The sequence below is a fragment of the Barbus barbus genome, assembly GCF_936440315.1.
Source record: "Barbus barbus genome assembly, chromosome: 1".
NCBI classification, from domain to species: Eukaryota; Metazoa; Chordata; class Actinopteri; order Cypriniformes; family Cyprinidae; genus Barbus; species Barbus barbus.
In genome coordinates, this window is record NC_136729.1 from 40,026,966 (window position 1) to 40,043,015 (window position 16,050).

At 35.7% G+C, this 16,050-nt stretch overlaps 1 protein-coding gene across 1 annotated transcript in view; it reads right to left on the reverse strand.

Moving 5' to 3' along the window:
* Positions 1–16,050, reverse strand: part of LOC306860236 (unconventional myosin-IXAa-like) — a 149,852-nt gene that overhangs the window by 36,231 nt on the left and 97,571 nt on the right. Inside the window, exons 7-11 of the mRNA XM_079401829.1 lie at positions 8,939–9,036; positions 8,391–8,517; positions 6,673–6,762; positions 4,282–4,398; positions 2,943–3,077 (exon numbers count right to left, since the gene is read on the reverse strand). Of these exons, the coding sequence (XP_079257955.1) occupies positions 2,943–3,077; positions 4,282–4,398; positions 6,673–6,762; positions 8,391–8,517; positions 8,939–9,036 (567 nt within the window). The remainder of the gene's footprint in view (positions 1–2,942; positions 3,078–4,281; positions 4,399–6,672; positions 6,763–8,390; positions 8,518–8,938; positions 9,037–16,050) is intronic.

A 16,050-nucleotide genomic window follows, 5' to 3' on the forward strand; every position in this document is an offset into this window, starting at 1 on the left:
TATCATTTTTGGACCGCGGCCAGAACAACAAAACAACAGGTCTGCAAAGTGTTTTCATGTTCCTCTAGAGGAGACTTCCTTTCGCCGGCCTGAGGTTTTGCGGTCTTTGCGGTTTAATAATATGAAAGACATTCTTAACATTTTGTAGCTTTTTTCTCCTCAACGGTTTCCTTGGATCGCTGGGAAAATAAATGAAACGATAAAGGATATAATCCTAGCAGGGTTTCATACAATCAGTGGAATCTCTCTCCTATTTGCCCATTAAAAGGCAAAAGTATAAAATCAGCAAAACAAAGTAGATAATCTACACTTATCATTCAACTTCCTGTGTAAGGAAGAGGAAGAAAAGAGTGGATTAGATTTAAAAGAAACCTTTTCACTATAGATTGTTCATCACGATAATATGATATATAATCCTATTGTTCATGGAAACAAAGTTTGATAAAGATTGATGACTTTTTTGGTCAATGAGAGATGAAAGAAACCGATGTTTTAAGCTTATAAATGTCTGTTCATAATGATAACCAAAGTAAAACACTTAGAAAACAAACTGTGCTGCCAAAATCTAATACTTTCAATACAGTAATGGGTTTGTTCAAATCCTCAACTCAGGTTATGAGAAATAATAAGAGTGTTCTTGTACTAATAATGTAACCTTCATCTGAAGCGCTGAAACTTCAAGCAACCACATGCACTCTATTTGGCTGATAAGTGAAATGCACTCAAATAGCCTCCAAATCAAATAAAATACATTTACAGCATCTCCATAAATGGCACAATGAAAAAAAGCCCATTAATGGACTAATGAAAGCACGTGTGGTGTTGCGTCTGGCTCCAGCGTGGCTATATTTATGGGCATCAGATGGCAAGTATGTAGGCGGGACTTTCTGCTTCCCTGCCACACTTTCATAATCGAACACTAACCTGCTTCTACTAGTAATACTACAACTGTAGCTTTAAATTACGGAACTCAGTTCGAGCAAACAATCTTAAATAATGCAACCAAATAAGTTAACTTGAAAAGCTCATAATCTGTGAATCTGTCACATTCTATGTTTTGTGTAGATAACCTGGGTATGGTCTATATTAAACATTCAGTGTTACCACACAACATATTTGGCAATACACTCAGGATGTGAACTCATTCCTGACATCTGAATCCAAGAGTTTCCAACTCTTAGAGCAATTAAAGCGTGGAACTTGGCAGACACAACAAAATTCCTGCACTTTTATCAAGGAACAAACAGAAAAACTGTTGTGGCAATACTCGCTAGACTTTCGAATGAATCCAATAAAAAATTCCATTAAAATTACCCAGAATCCTCCAGATGAGTTCAGCATGAACTTAGACCGAGCTAGTCATTACCATTACATTAATCTCAATGGAAGTTGCTTGGCTGGAGCAGGACCTCCCAGCAAGGCACAATTTAAATACATTTTTGAACCAATCACTTGAGCCGTAAATTCAATTCAATTCAACTCAATTTAATTTATTGCCATTGTACATGGTACAACGAATTTCTGTTACAAACTAAACAAAAGAAGAACAACTTAAATCAACCAACAATAAATAACAAATAACAGTTACAACAAAATAAAGAGCAGATTATGTCATTAGCTTGAGGGTATGAGTGCAAAGGGTGTAATAGAGGTCACAGCTCTCGGAAAGAAGCTGTTCTTGCCTGTTCACAAAATGCCACGCGTCTAATCATGGACTTATGGGAAAATTACATCATGACAACACTAATTAGCTGATGGCACCAAAACAATAACGCTATCTTCACTCATGGGAAGACCAGCAAGCAAGAAGCTACCTTGAAACTCCTAAAACAGGTATATTATAAAGTGAAGCAGATAAGCAAATTTGACTTTGCTCACAGGGATCATTTGTCAACATACGCAGAAATGAAACCCACGAGTGATAGACTATTATTTGCACATCTGCATAAAGCAACACTTCCTATGACAGTGTGTGATTCGTGTGGATAAATGTACCTTGTGTAAGCAAATCTGTCAAAGTGAGTTTATCAATTCTGGACACTGGACTGACTAGAAACTTAAACTAACAAACCTTCTTTGAGCAAACATATACTTTGAGGTGCGTCACAAAGGCACGGCTTTGACAGGCTGTCATTACCGTGATTGGTTGCTTTTTTCGTGATCCTAAGAGAATGGGCTCATTGAGAAAACACATTATTACAGAGACGCAATTCTTTGTCAGAGGTTGGAGTAAAGCAACCTTTTTTATTGTCTCATCATCAAATGGTTTATTTTGTGTGAAAATGCTACTATTTTCTTCACATGATCACACAGCCAGGCATTTATCAACCCAACCCATTAAAGACTTCTCTAATGGTTACATTTTGTATGATGAATTGATTTTTTTTTTTTTATATATAAGCTTATTACCATAAAAAACAGAGCAGTTTAAAAAAGACAATTCAGAGAAACTAGATTTCCACATTTCCTTAAGAAAAGGTGAGCAGTGTTTGCTTGTGTAAAGATTATCACAATGCTAGGATGTAGGTCATTCCCAGGGCATTTTTGGGTGGTTTCTTATTGGCCAAAATAAAAATTGGACCATTCTCAAGTTTCTATATTCTGGTCCCTAGACTTACTAATGCAATTCTAAAGCAAGCACAAGTAATGAAAAACATGTGTCCCTATATTTTCAATAATCTACATAAATAGAGTGTATACCCTGGGCTGTATCGATGACAATTTCATGCACACAAGCACACAAAAACAAACCTTTGATTCTGCATTCAGTCCAGCAATATAGTGGGTACTTATTTTATTCTGTGTGCAATCAAAACAACTTGAGTCATAATTGCTGGCAATGAATCTGTTATTAGGCTATAATCTTGAGCTGTGTGCGGGGAGAGAATCAGATGGTCTAGCTCTGGGTCTAGCTTTTAAATAAAAAGAGAAAAAAACATTACCTGTTCCAGCTTAAAAATGTGCTGGTTGAAATAGTGCTGAAGTCTCTCGTTGGCGAAGTTGATGCAGAATTGTTCAAAGCTGTTGTTCTCGTAGTCTTCAAAGCCAAAGATATCAAGAACCCCAATGGACAGGATCTGAAAAGATGGGAAGAAAATTAAGAACAGAAAAGTACTCATTTTAAATGCTTGGTGATTTTAAGCACATTCTTGCATCACTATAACAGTAACAAACCGTAGGGGGAAATAGTGTTCAGATGCATTATTAAAATAGACACATTAGTATCAGTCAAGCAACTATCGATAAACGTGTCTACAGGTTAGTTAATACTAGCTAACTTGCTCATCAAGATCAGGAAAAACAAAAACAAAAACAACAACAATGCAAAGGCTGCAAATAAAATTACATGAGCGTGAAGCTCGGTCTCAGTTCTATTTATTATTGTCATCACCATAATTCTTATTATTAGAATTATTTAATATTGTTTTTACTGTTTAATAGTACAATAGTATTACTTCTAGTAGTATATTTGTTCTAGAATTGTATAATTTTAAAATGTGCTTAAAATTAAAATAAAAAAAGTAATATAATAATTATAATAATGATCCTGATTTATCAGGGGGGTGGCAGAAAAATGTAAAAAAAAAAAAATTCAGTTAGATTTGTTTCCCCAAATCCTAAGTAGGTCTAAGTAGTAGAAGTAACTGCTATTTTTAAATACTGCAAATACAGTTTCATGGCTGGTAAAAACTCCCAAAATGCATTTTACATTCTGCACTGCAACTGGCTGCTTTTCATGCCTTCAGAGAGTCAAGTCATCAAGTGCAAAAATCTGTGTGCAAATGATGACCACACTTCAGAGACCAAACAATGGGTTTCTGTGAATTAATGTTTAAAAGGTGAAGCAGGCTAACGTGAGCTGAAAAACATTACAATTGGTTGAAACTAAACTTCAGCTGTGAAATTATTCCAATTCATTTAATCAAGTAAGCTTGTGTAGCTTGATCTGTCTGTGTTCATTCACTTGCTTAGACTTTATCCAAGGATTTAACAAAATGTTCGGCAGAAATCTTCAAATTAATTTTACATAACAGCAGGGGCCCAGTCAGTGTGGCTGAATATATCCCATTACATAACGTCACCATCCATAATTTAGAGATTAAAGCAGTGAGAGCCACAGAAAAACAGGGTGCGTCTCTGTCAGATAAACTCATTTTCCTGCTGTGTAATGTAATTGCTGTCAGTTGACTCACTAGGGCTCCACTGTCATCTATGAAGCTAATGCCCCTGCTAGAATCCAGCACTTATTCTACTTATTCTTTGGTACAGAAATGATTTTACCTTGGCTGATTCTTCCAAGTCTCTTTGGTTGAGCAGGGCGTGATTGATCCGGAACACAATCCAGTCAAAAAGGGCACTGTAAAGGGACTTAGCCATGGAGTCCCGTACCGTCCCAGCCTGCAAAAACCATCAATTTGATTTAATTATCATGACAGAGACATTTTTGACCAACATAGATGTGAAAATGTGATGATGAAATGCAAATATGAGACTAAACAAACATTTGGCAATACTTTATTCCAATACAACTTAAGCTCTTATTTGAATTCTTCAGTGAATTATTTGAGCTGGCTAAAAAGGTGGGACTACTATTTCTAAGCAGATAAATCTCTGGCTAGGCATTATTTGTTTACGGTAACATGCCTGTGTGCTGTCTTAGCAACGAATTATAACATTTATTCAGATTTCGGTTCATTTTGGTTTTGCTTAGCATTTCATCACATCCTGTTTTGGGCAGGACATGCTATATTGCAAAGACATATTAGTTAACCATGGTAAAACTCAGTTCAGCAGAGTTGAGTACGCTATTGTAGGTATAGCCTTGATCTTGACTTCAGCTGAACCAGAAAGAAAATATTTTGTTCAAGGGCCAACCACAGTGATTAGATGTGTTGATTAAGAGGACTATCGGATGAACTGGAAGAGGAATCTGAGCTGGTTTTCATCAAGGACTGTGGCAGCCTCTCTAACACACATTTGCAAACAATCAGAGATATGACAGTGCCATATGTGATCCTTCTACATGAAAGCGTTGCGTGTTCTGGGTCCACGTCACATGAAAAATCCCTGGGAGATTGTGTTGCTTTCAAATCAGCACTACTCAAAATGCAACCAACATTCATGACCAATAAGGGTTATCTGCCCTCAGTCGCTCCTGACAAACATCTGCTCCTGTCTCACTACTGTGGTCATCAGTTTTTAGAGTAGGAGATGTCGTGATTCAGTAGGAGTCTTTTGTGATTTGGGCCTTAGTGAGATAGACAAGTAAATCCATATTTTGGGGAAGTAAGGTCTATTCTGTAAGGCACCAGCAGACTGAATCAGACTCTTTTTATTAGGATATATGTCTGATAATAGTGGCTTTAACCAAGTGAGAACAGACAAAAAAAAACAAAAAAACAGAGTGAACAGGTGATGAATCCTATTAGAATGTAGTTAGAATGTCCCCAAAATGCCCCTTGCATTTGTCTTATTTTATAACATATTATATTATGTTAAACAATCACATGCATGCACGCAGTTTTTTTCCTGAATATTCATTCAATGACCAATTCATGAAATCAGCTACTTGAAAAAAATCTAATCAATAAATGACTGCATTATTCACTCATTGATTTCATATTTTAAGTATCATTACAATATGTAATCAAATAAAAACACCATTAGCATTATTTATATATTTATGCAATTGTAAGTAGTTGTAGTTGTCTCGATATTGTAACTGAATTTACAGATTAAATGTAAGAAATTGGCATAAATGATGATGCATACATCTTATAGGGTTAGAAAAAGAAACGTATAAGGTAGAAATGCCACAGTGAATTGACAATATTCACAATATTGGTTAATTTGATATCGCCAGTAAAGTCATCACTCATATCTCTTGAATATACAATAAATCAGCCAGCTCTAGTTGGAAGGGGAGAAAACTTTTATTTGTGGTTATATGAATGACTTGAGATTATATCTGCAAGGATTTTATGGTTTAAATCTGTAAGCGTATGAAGTTCAAGGAATTTATTGAGTCTACAGAAACGGTGACTGTGATTTTAATAAAAGATTTTAATAAAAGAGTTTGCCAGTCCATTATATAAAGAAGACAGGAAAACAATCCTAATGCTGGATAAAAGCTCTGAAAACCCCATTGCTGGTTCTAATTATGATGATGGAGCATGAAAAAGTCCTTGAGAAACACATTACTTCTATGTGAGCTTCATTTGAGTGAAGGGATGAATTAAGAAAATTAGAAATGTTAAAAATTAAAACTGAAGTAACTCTTTAGGAAGGCCCCAAAAACAGACCGCAAAAAGACCTTTATATTTAGACACTGACTACGTCTACTTGAACATCATTCCATCTGGTTTATTCTGAAAAATACATTAACATTCACCACAGCTGGGCTACTACTTATTATACCGCATTTAGTCATTTTAAATGATGGATTCTCATGCGTGTCCTTAACAAAACACGCAACATGAATTGCTAAATGTAGGTCATGATGCCTCCTGTAAATTTTGTCATACATAAGTAAAAAAAGTCTCCTACTAGCTCAAAAAACTGTTCAGCCTGACTGACTTTTAACAACCTTTTGTCTAACAATATCCAAAATGACTTCATTCTGGTTATATCAATCAGGTTAAATGACAAAATTTAAATAATTTCTTCTCTTACCTCAGCCAGTTTGTATGGGACTATCAGCTTCTCGCCCACTGTCACTGTTTTCCGTGTTGTCAGGGCCTCAAAGAGCATTTCCTCCTTGACCTATCATGATACAAGACAGCTTTCTCATTTTTAACATACAAAGGCTCAATCAGACAACTACTAAGACTTTAATTCAAGATGTGCTTAGTTACATGGATGGACATGGAGCAAAACATTACTAGCACCAAGCTGCACTAATGGCCATGGGAAAGATTTCTTTTCAGTTGTTGACTTTGGGGCCTGCAATGTTGAATTGTCCTTTAAACATCCGGTAGCACTCAGAAAATTGGCTTTTTGGGTTGCTTAAGACAGAGAGAGACTGCAATGCAACACATTGAAGTTATATTCATCCATGTCTATATTCTAACAATAATATAGTATAATAATATAGTAAATAAAAACAATACAGCTATAATAATAGCAAATAAAATAGAGTACATTGCCATAGCAGTATATCAATACAACTGTTTCAAATCAAAGTCTGCACACATGGTGCCAGAGACAATGTGGATAATCAAGAGACCTCACCACAGGCCAACGCTTGTTCCTTGACACATTAAAGGACTGAAATGAACCCAGCAGTGAACTGTGAAAAATATGTGTCTGGTCTATGCACACTGGCAAAGATGTCTACATCTAATGTACTAATTATATAAACTCTTTGGGCCTGATGTTGAGTCATTCAACTCTATAATTGTGAACAGATGTGTAAAGGCTCATCAAAGCTCTGGACTGGCCTCATCTGCATATATTACAGTGTTTTCAAGGTTCAAGCAGGCCTACACACACACTTCCTTTTCTCTGCTGTCTGAGGGCAAATGTAAAAACACTTGAGTGTTCATTCTGTCTTTTCTTCAGAGAGATTCATGAAGGTGTGTGTCTAAAGATAAAGGACAGGTTTGCTTTGATCACGCTATTAAGCCACAAGAGGTCCTGGTATAGAGAGGTATGTGCATACATTATGTATGTGTTGAGTTCAAAGTCTCTGGGAAATCACATCCTATTTCCTGTAGGCCCATAGTACAGGGCTCCATGGCCTTCATTCAGGAACTCAATCTACTTCCTTGAGTAGGCCAGTTTGCTGGCCAAATCCTGTGCAAAAGTAACCCAGCCTTCCTCTTTTTCCAAGAGATTTGTTCAAATATCTTGAAATGTGTGCATGGTGAATGTGGCAAATCTGAACATATATATAGACCTCGAAACGCTATATTCTAAATCTTGCTCAAAAATGGCAGATTTGAGCCCATCCAGATGATTTAATTGACCCTACACACATTTATACTAGATAGAAAGTACTTTTTTAATGGTTGCAAAGCAAGTTCTGAGAGTATGTGAATTTGCTTAATACATTTATAAACCAGTTCTTAAGTTTAACACACTGGTTTTCGGGTAAAAAGCTCATTGAGGTAAACATTATCGGTGAATAATCGGCTATTGTTATGGGGAACATCAAACAAAACTTTGTATGGACCACTTTCATGCTACTTCGGTGTCCTAATTGAAGCATGAATGCTCCTGTTCTCTTACACTATTACACTGAAAAGAGTGTTCTTCAAAATTCCTTTTGCATTCAACAAAAAAGAACATGCAGGTTCTGAATAACATGACCTAAAGGAAATCATGTCAGTTCAAAAGACAATGCTTACAGTAGAGTTAACAATGTGTTTTGTGATTCAATGATCCTGTACCTCAAGCAGCGCCGATACCACAGGCAGAACTTCAGGATTGCAGATGTCAATGGAGTCATCCCGGTATATCTTCTTCTTGTATCGGATATTCCCTAAATGAAGGATAGCTGACAGCAGAGAGAAAATCCTGCAAGGGAAAAGAAAATTGTTCATTTTTCTTACACAAATACATCAATTCACTTCAGAAGGCCTTTATTAACTCCTTGGAGCCGTGTGGAGAACTTTTTATGATGGATGGACACACTTTATTTTGTTTCAAAATCTTAAACCCCATTCACTGTCATTATAAAACTTAGATAAGTCAGGACATTTTGTACTATAACTCCGGTTGTATTCGTCTGAAAGAAGAAAGTCATTTACACCTAGAATGGCTTGTAAATGTTCATTTTTGTGTGTACTATCCCTTTCACTTACTGGTAAATAAAATTAAAAAAATCGTGTTTTTGTATAATCTTTACAGGGTGGTATAGGGAACTTTTTCTTTTTGAGTCATAAAAATTGCATGAAATGTTTTTGCATGAGGGGGCCAGTGTTTTGGACAAACTCACTGTTTACGCGTGGCGGGAAGGAAGCCCACCATCTCCATAGCCAACTGCAAGCGCTCAAAGTCATGTTTAAGATCCTCCCCTTCAACTGAGAAGCAATCCTGCTGGTTTCAACAAGAAAGAAAGGTTACCAGCACTTCAAACAATTAAACACCAGTTCACATCACAGTCTAAGGTTTCCTCATGGGTGCTTTGCTATGCAATCGTATCATTTAATTACCTCTAGTATCTCTTCAAAATGCTTATAAACATGATTATGTTCCATTAATGTATCCAAAATGCTACAGCACATTAACACATAATAAGCTAAAAGTATGAGTTCCAGCTGCTTGTATGCATTCAAACACATATGTGTACAGTAGAGCTGATGCCTTTTTGGGGGCTTATGTGCTGCCAACGCTCCAGAGAGAAACTGTCAGGGTTTGGTTGATTGACTCGGAGCACCATGTCATTATGAAGTTTGGTCAAAAAAGCAAGAGCCGCCACATTTTTTTGGTTGAAAATTAGGGCCCTGGTGAATGTTAGCATATGCATGTTCTGCCCATGCAGTGGAAAATTCAGAGTGATTTGCCTTTTACACACACACACACACACACACACACACACGTTGGAAATCTGGCACATCAGCAAAGGCAATACGAAAAGTAGCAATTTATGACTTGATTCATTCCATCAAATGGAACAAGAAAAGCATTTTCAGTGAAGCTCTGTATGTGCACCATCCCACAAAGTAAATCTGGATGAATCGATTTATACTTTTAGAAATCACAGCATGAAAGATATTTCCCATCTGCAAGATCTGTGGTTCTCAATGTAGTGTTAGAAACATACACAATATGTTGTGACCATAACTATACTGGCCAATATAATGCAATCGCCTCATTAAGCCAAATCTAGAAGCAGTTAATAACAGGACATATTTTAGCCACTATTGTCTTTGATGTCTGATTTCTTAATTTCGCTTGTAAAATTCTATATTCAATTTACAAATTATTTTTAGTCTAAAACTGTAAACTGGCACTTTAGTTAATTTTAAGTGTGCCATCATTAGGGCCCAAGCCAGTAAGGCGCAGGGCCCTATTGTTCTTCTAAGGATTATTAGGGCCCAAGCCAGTAAGGCGCAGGGCCCTATTGTTCTTCTAAGGATTATTATTAGGGCCCAAGCCAGTAAGGCGCAGGGCCCTATTGTTCTTCTAAGGATTATTATTTTTTTTTTTTTTTTTTTTTTTTTTTTTTTTTTTTTATTTCAATCATCCGGGCACTTTTGGGGGCCTTAACGTGCCCGAAAACTCTCGAAAATTGGCACGCACATTGGAACCTGCGGCCATTAGGACGCCGCTGAGGCTGGGACCCGGGCGTGGCACAGGGGCTCTACGGCGCCCCCTGGAAAATTGTCAGAAAACTTGATGTATAGCTCACACATACTTGCACGTATTCATATGAAACTCGGTACACATATAGAACTCATTGAGCCGAACAACTTCCGCGCAGCATGTCATAGGCTCCGCCCAACAGGAAGTCGGCTATTCAGGGCTGTTTAAAAAGCGCATGCTCTGGAATTTGATATACTCCTCTGAGGATTTCCATACGATTGCCACCAAACTCGGTGAACATGATCTCAAGACATTGGGGACGCTAAATTGCGAAGATATTTTTGATATGTCGAACGGTTTGCCCGTGGCGAGGCGATGAAGTTATGGCGAAAAATGAGACCCAGGAAATGCCTAATAACGTCCACATACATTGTATGATGTAGATCAAACTTCAGTGATTTGTTCTTTGTATGATGCCGATCGGATAGATGTGACTATTATGACTGAAAGTTATAGCGCCACCAACTGGCTGCAGGAAGTGTGTCGTTTTCAAAATGCTTTGAATTCAGCATCTTATTTTTACTCGATTTGCTTCAAACTTCACCAGAATAATGTCAAAACACGGCCGATGTAAAACTGTGAAGGGAATATTGATATCTAAAATTATGTTGCCATGGCAACGTGTCAAAGTTGAAAATTCGTTTCTGGTGATTTTGAGGCAGATAACATGTTTAGAATGTCATGAAACTCAACACACATATGAGTATTAATGATAGTTAGACACTGGAAAAAGCTCATATACGGGCGTGGAAGAGGCACTCTATAGCGCCACCTTTTGTCAAAAATGAGGGGGTTAGTTTTAGCTACAGACCCCAAACTCGGTACATAAATTGTTCTAATTAATCCGGACAACTTTCTAATTTACAGTCATTAGCTACGACCAACAGGAAGTCGGCTATATTTATTTTAATGTGGGTTTTTTTTAAAAACGGGCTGTAAACAAATTAATACTCCTCCAAGCAGAAACACGGAAATCACACCAAACATTTTTTATCATGATGCCAAAATACTGAAGATGCTAAATTGCGGACGGATTTAGGATATCTTGAACGATGATTTAATGGCAATTTATTAAAGTTACAGTAAAAAAGATCATTTCTTTTTTTTTTTTATCTTTTAAGAGCAGCTTCCAAACACTTCATAAAAAATTACATACACAGAACAATACAGTCTGAGGATATGTGATTAATTTTATGAATTTACAATACACTATGCAGAGGAGAAAATTTGAAAACTATCAGAGAGTTAGACTTAGACTGCTTCTGAGTGAGAGATCCCTGTCAGCCTGCAGCTGAGTGAGGGGTGGGGGTGGGGTGGGGTGTGAGTGACTGTGTGAGTGACTGTGTGGATTGAGCCAGTGGGTGAGAGAGAGAAAGAGAGAGAGAGGGTCTGTTTTTTTAAATCTTTAAAAAATGCTTATAAATCATTAAAGATTTTGATAACACTTTATAATAAGGTCTCAATTCTTAACATTAGGAAATGCATTAATTAACGTGAACTAACAATGAAAAATATTTTTTACAGCATGTTAATTCTTCCATGATAGTATGAACTAACAAAGAACAATTTTTTTAAAGCATTTATTAATCTTTTTAATGTTAGAAAATTAGTCATGTTCAAAAGATAAACTTTAAAATGTAATAATATATAAACACATTTTGGAATTAATATTGATCAACATTAAATGGTATATAATTATTAATGATTATATATATATATATATATATATATATAATGATAGCTACAGACACCAAACTCGGTACATAAATTGTTCTTATTAATCCGGACAACTTTCTAATTTACAGTCATTAGCTACGACCAACAGGAAATCGGCTATTTTTTTTTTTATGTGTTTTTTTTTTTTTTAAACGGGCTGTAAACAAATTCATACTCCTTCAAGCAGAAACCAAAAATTCACACCAAACATTTTTTCACATGCTTCCAAGATACTGAAGATGCTACATTGCGGACTGATTTAGGATATCTTGAACGGTGATTTAATGGCAATTTATTAAAGTTACAGTAAAAAAGAACACTTTTTTTTTTTATCTTTAAAGAGCAGCTTCCAAACACTTCATAAAAAATTACATACACAGAACAAGACAGTCTGAGATATGTGATTAATTTCATGAATTTACAATACACTATGGAGAGCAGAAAATTAAAACTATCAGAGTTCTCCTGTCTCTGTGCTTCTAATGTGTGCGGTGGGTGACTGACTGTGTGAGTTCAGTGAGTGTGGAGGGGGAGAGAGAGAGAGAGAGAGAGAGAGAGAGAGGGTCTGTTTAAACTTCTCAATAAAATCCTTAAAAAATGCTTATAAAGCATTAAAGGTTTTGATAACACTTTATAATTAAGTCTCTTTTGTTAACAGTAGGGAATGCATTAATTAACATGAACTAACAATGAAAAATATATTTTTTACAGCATGTTAATTCTTCATTGATAGTATGAACTTACAATGAACAAAATATTTTTAATATTAGAAAAATAGTCATGTTCAAAAGATAAAACTTTAAAATGTAATAATATATTAACACATTTTGGAATTGATTTTGATAAACATTAAATGGTATATATTTATTAATGATGTAAATTAACAACAGTTAAATAATGTTGTTTTTAACATTGGTTAATTCACAAATAACATTAAATATTAACAATATATGTTTTACTTTATTCATTTGTGTTAGAATAAATTATTCATGTTAGTTAATGGAAAAATAAATCATTAAAAAATGCTTATAAATCATTAAAACCTTTGGTAACTATAATAATTTCTCATTTGTTAGCATTAGTAAATGCATTAACTAACATCAACTACCAATGAAAAATATATTTTCACAGAATTTAAAGTTTTATATGTTGTTCTGTGTGTGTGTGTTTCACAGAGTTGATGGTTTGGAATAACCCTTTAATTGCCGTATCCCTTAAAACCAAACTGCCAGAGGGTTACTGTAATGTGTGTGCTCGCTGGGCACCGTTTTATCGATGCCACCGGGATGGCGTATGCTGACGGCTTGGGCCCGTCATCGCTGCTCGCAGCTATATTTATTTTTTTTTTTTTATTTTTTTTTTTTTTTTTTTTTATTTTTTATTTCAATCATCCGGGCACTTTTGGGGGCCTTAACGTGCCCGAAAACTCTCGAAAATTGGCACGCACGTTGGAACCTGCGGCCATTAGGACGCCGCTGAGGCTGGGACCCGGGCGTGGCACAGGGGCTCTACGGCGCCCCCTGGAAAATTGTCAGAAAGCTTGATGTATAGCTCACACATACTTGCACGTATTCATATGAAACTCGGTACACATATAGAACTCATTGAGCCGAACAACTTCCGCGCAGCATGTCATAGGCTCCGCCCAACAGGAAGTCGGCTATTCAGGGCTGTTTAAAAAGCGCATGCTCTGGAATTTGATATACTCCTCTGAGGATTTCCATACGATTGCCACCAAACTCGGTGAACATGATCTCAGGACATTGGGGATGCTAAATTGCGAAGATATTTTTGATATGTCGAACGGTTTGCCCGTGGCGAGGCGATGAAGTTATGGCGAAAAATGAGACCCAGGAAATGCCTAATAACGTCCACATACATTGTATGATGTAGATCAAACTTCAGTGATTTGTTCTTTGTATGATGCCGATCGGATAGATGTGACTATTATGACTGAAAGTTATAGCGCCACCAACTGGCTGCAGGAAGTGTGTCGTTTTCAAAATGCTTTGAATTCAGCATCTTATTTTTACTCGATTTGCTTCAAACTTCACCAGAATAATGTCAAAACACGGCCGATGTAAAACTGTGAAGGGAAGATTGATATCTAAAATTATGTTGCCATGGCAACGTGTCAAAGTTGAAAATTCGTTTCTGGTGATTTTGAGGCAGATAACATGTTTAGAATGTCATGAAACTCAACACACATATGAGTATTAATGATAGTTAGACACTGGAAAAAGCTCATATACGGGCGTGGAAGAGGCACTCTATAGCGCCACCTTTTGTCAAAAATGAGGGGGTTAGTTTTAGCTACAGACCCCAAACTCGGTACATAAATTGTTCTAATTAATCCGGACAACTTTCTAATTTACAGTCATTAGCTACGACCAACAGGAAGTCGGCTATATTTATTTTAATGTGGGTTTTTTTTAAAAACGGGCTGTAAACAAATTAATACTCCTCCAAGCAGAAACACGGAAATCACACCAAACATTTTTTATCATGATGCCAAAATACTGAAGATGCTAAATTGCGGACGGATTTAGGATATCTTGAACGATGATTTAATGGCAATTTATTAAAGTTACAGTAAAAAAGATCATTTCTTTTTTTTTTTTATCTTTTAAGAGCAGCTTCCAAACACTTCATAAAAAATTACATACACAGAACAATACAGTCTGAGGATATGTGATTAATTTTATGAATTTACAATACACTATGCAGAGGAGAAAATTTGAAAACTATCAGAGAGTTAGACTTAGACTGCTTCTGAGTGAGAGATCCCTGTCAGCCTGCAGCTGAGTGAGGGGTGGGGTGGGGTGTGAGTGACTGTGTGAGTGACTGTGTGGATTGAGGCAGTGGGTGAGAGAGAGAAAGAGAGAGAGAGGGTCTGTTTTTTTAAATCTTTAAAAAATGCTTATAAATCATTAAAGATTTTGATAACACTTTATAATAAGGTCTCAATTCTTAACATTAGGAAATGCATTAATTAACGTGAACTAACAATGAAAAATATATTTTTACAGCATGTTAATTCTTCCATGATAGTATGAACTAACAAAGAACAATTTTTTTAAAGCATTTATTAATCTTTTTAATGTTAGAAAATTAGTCATGTTCAAAAGATAAACTTTAAAATGTAATAATATATAAACACATTTTGGAATTAATATTGATCAACATTAAATGGTATATAATTATTAATGATTATATATATATAATGATAGCTACAGACACCAAACTCGGTACATAAATTGTTCTTATTAATCCGGACAACTTTCTAATTTACAGTCATTAGCTACGACCAACAGGAAATCGGCTATTTTTTTTTTTTATGTGTTTTTTTTTTTTTTAAACGGGCTGTAAACAAATTCATACTCCTCCCAAGCAGAAACCAACAATTCACACCAAACATTTTTTCACATGCTTCCAAGATACTGAAGATACTACATTGCGGACGGATTTAGGATATCTTGAACGGTGATTTAATGGCAATTTATTAAAGTCACAGTAAAAAATAACACTTTTCTTTTTTTTTATCTTTTAAGAGCAGCTTCAAAACACTTCATAAAAAATTACATACACAGAACAATACAGTCTGAGGATATGTTATTAATTCCATGAATTTACAATACACTATACAGAGGAGAACATTTTCAAACTTATCAGAGTTCTCCTGTCTCTGTGCTTCTAATGTGTGCGGTAGGTGACTGGGTGGGTGACTGACTGTGTGAGTTCAGTGAGTGTGGAGGGAGAGAGAGAGAGAGAGAGGGTCTGTTTAAACTTCTCAATAAAATCCTTAAAAAATGCTTATAAAGCATTAAAGGTTTTGATAACACTTTATAATTAAGTCTCATTTGTTAACAGTAGGGAATGCATTAATTAACATGAACTAACAATGAAAAATGTATTTTTTACAACATGTTAATTCTTCATTGATAGTATGAACTTACAATGAACTAACAATGAACAAAATATTTTTAATATTAGAAAAATAGTCATGTTCAAAAAATAAAACTTTAA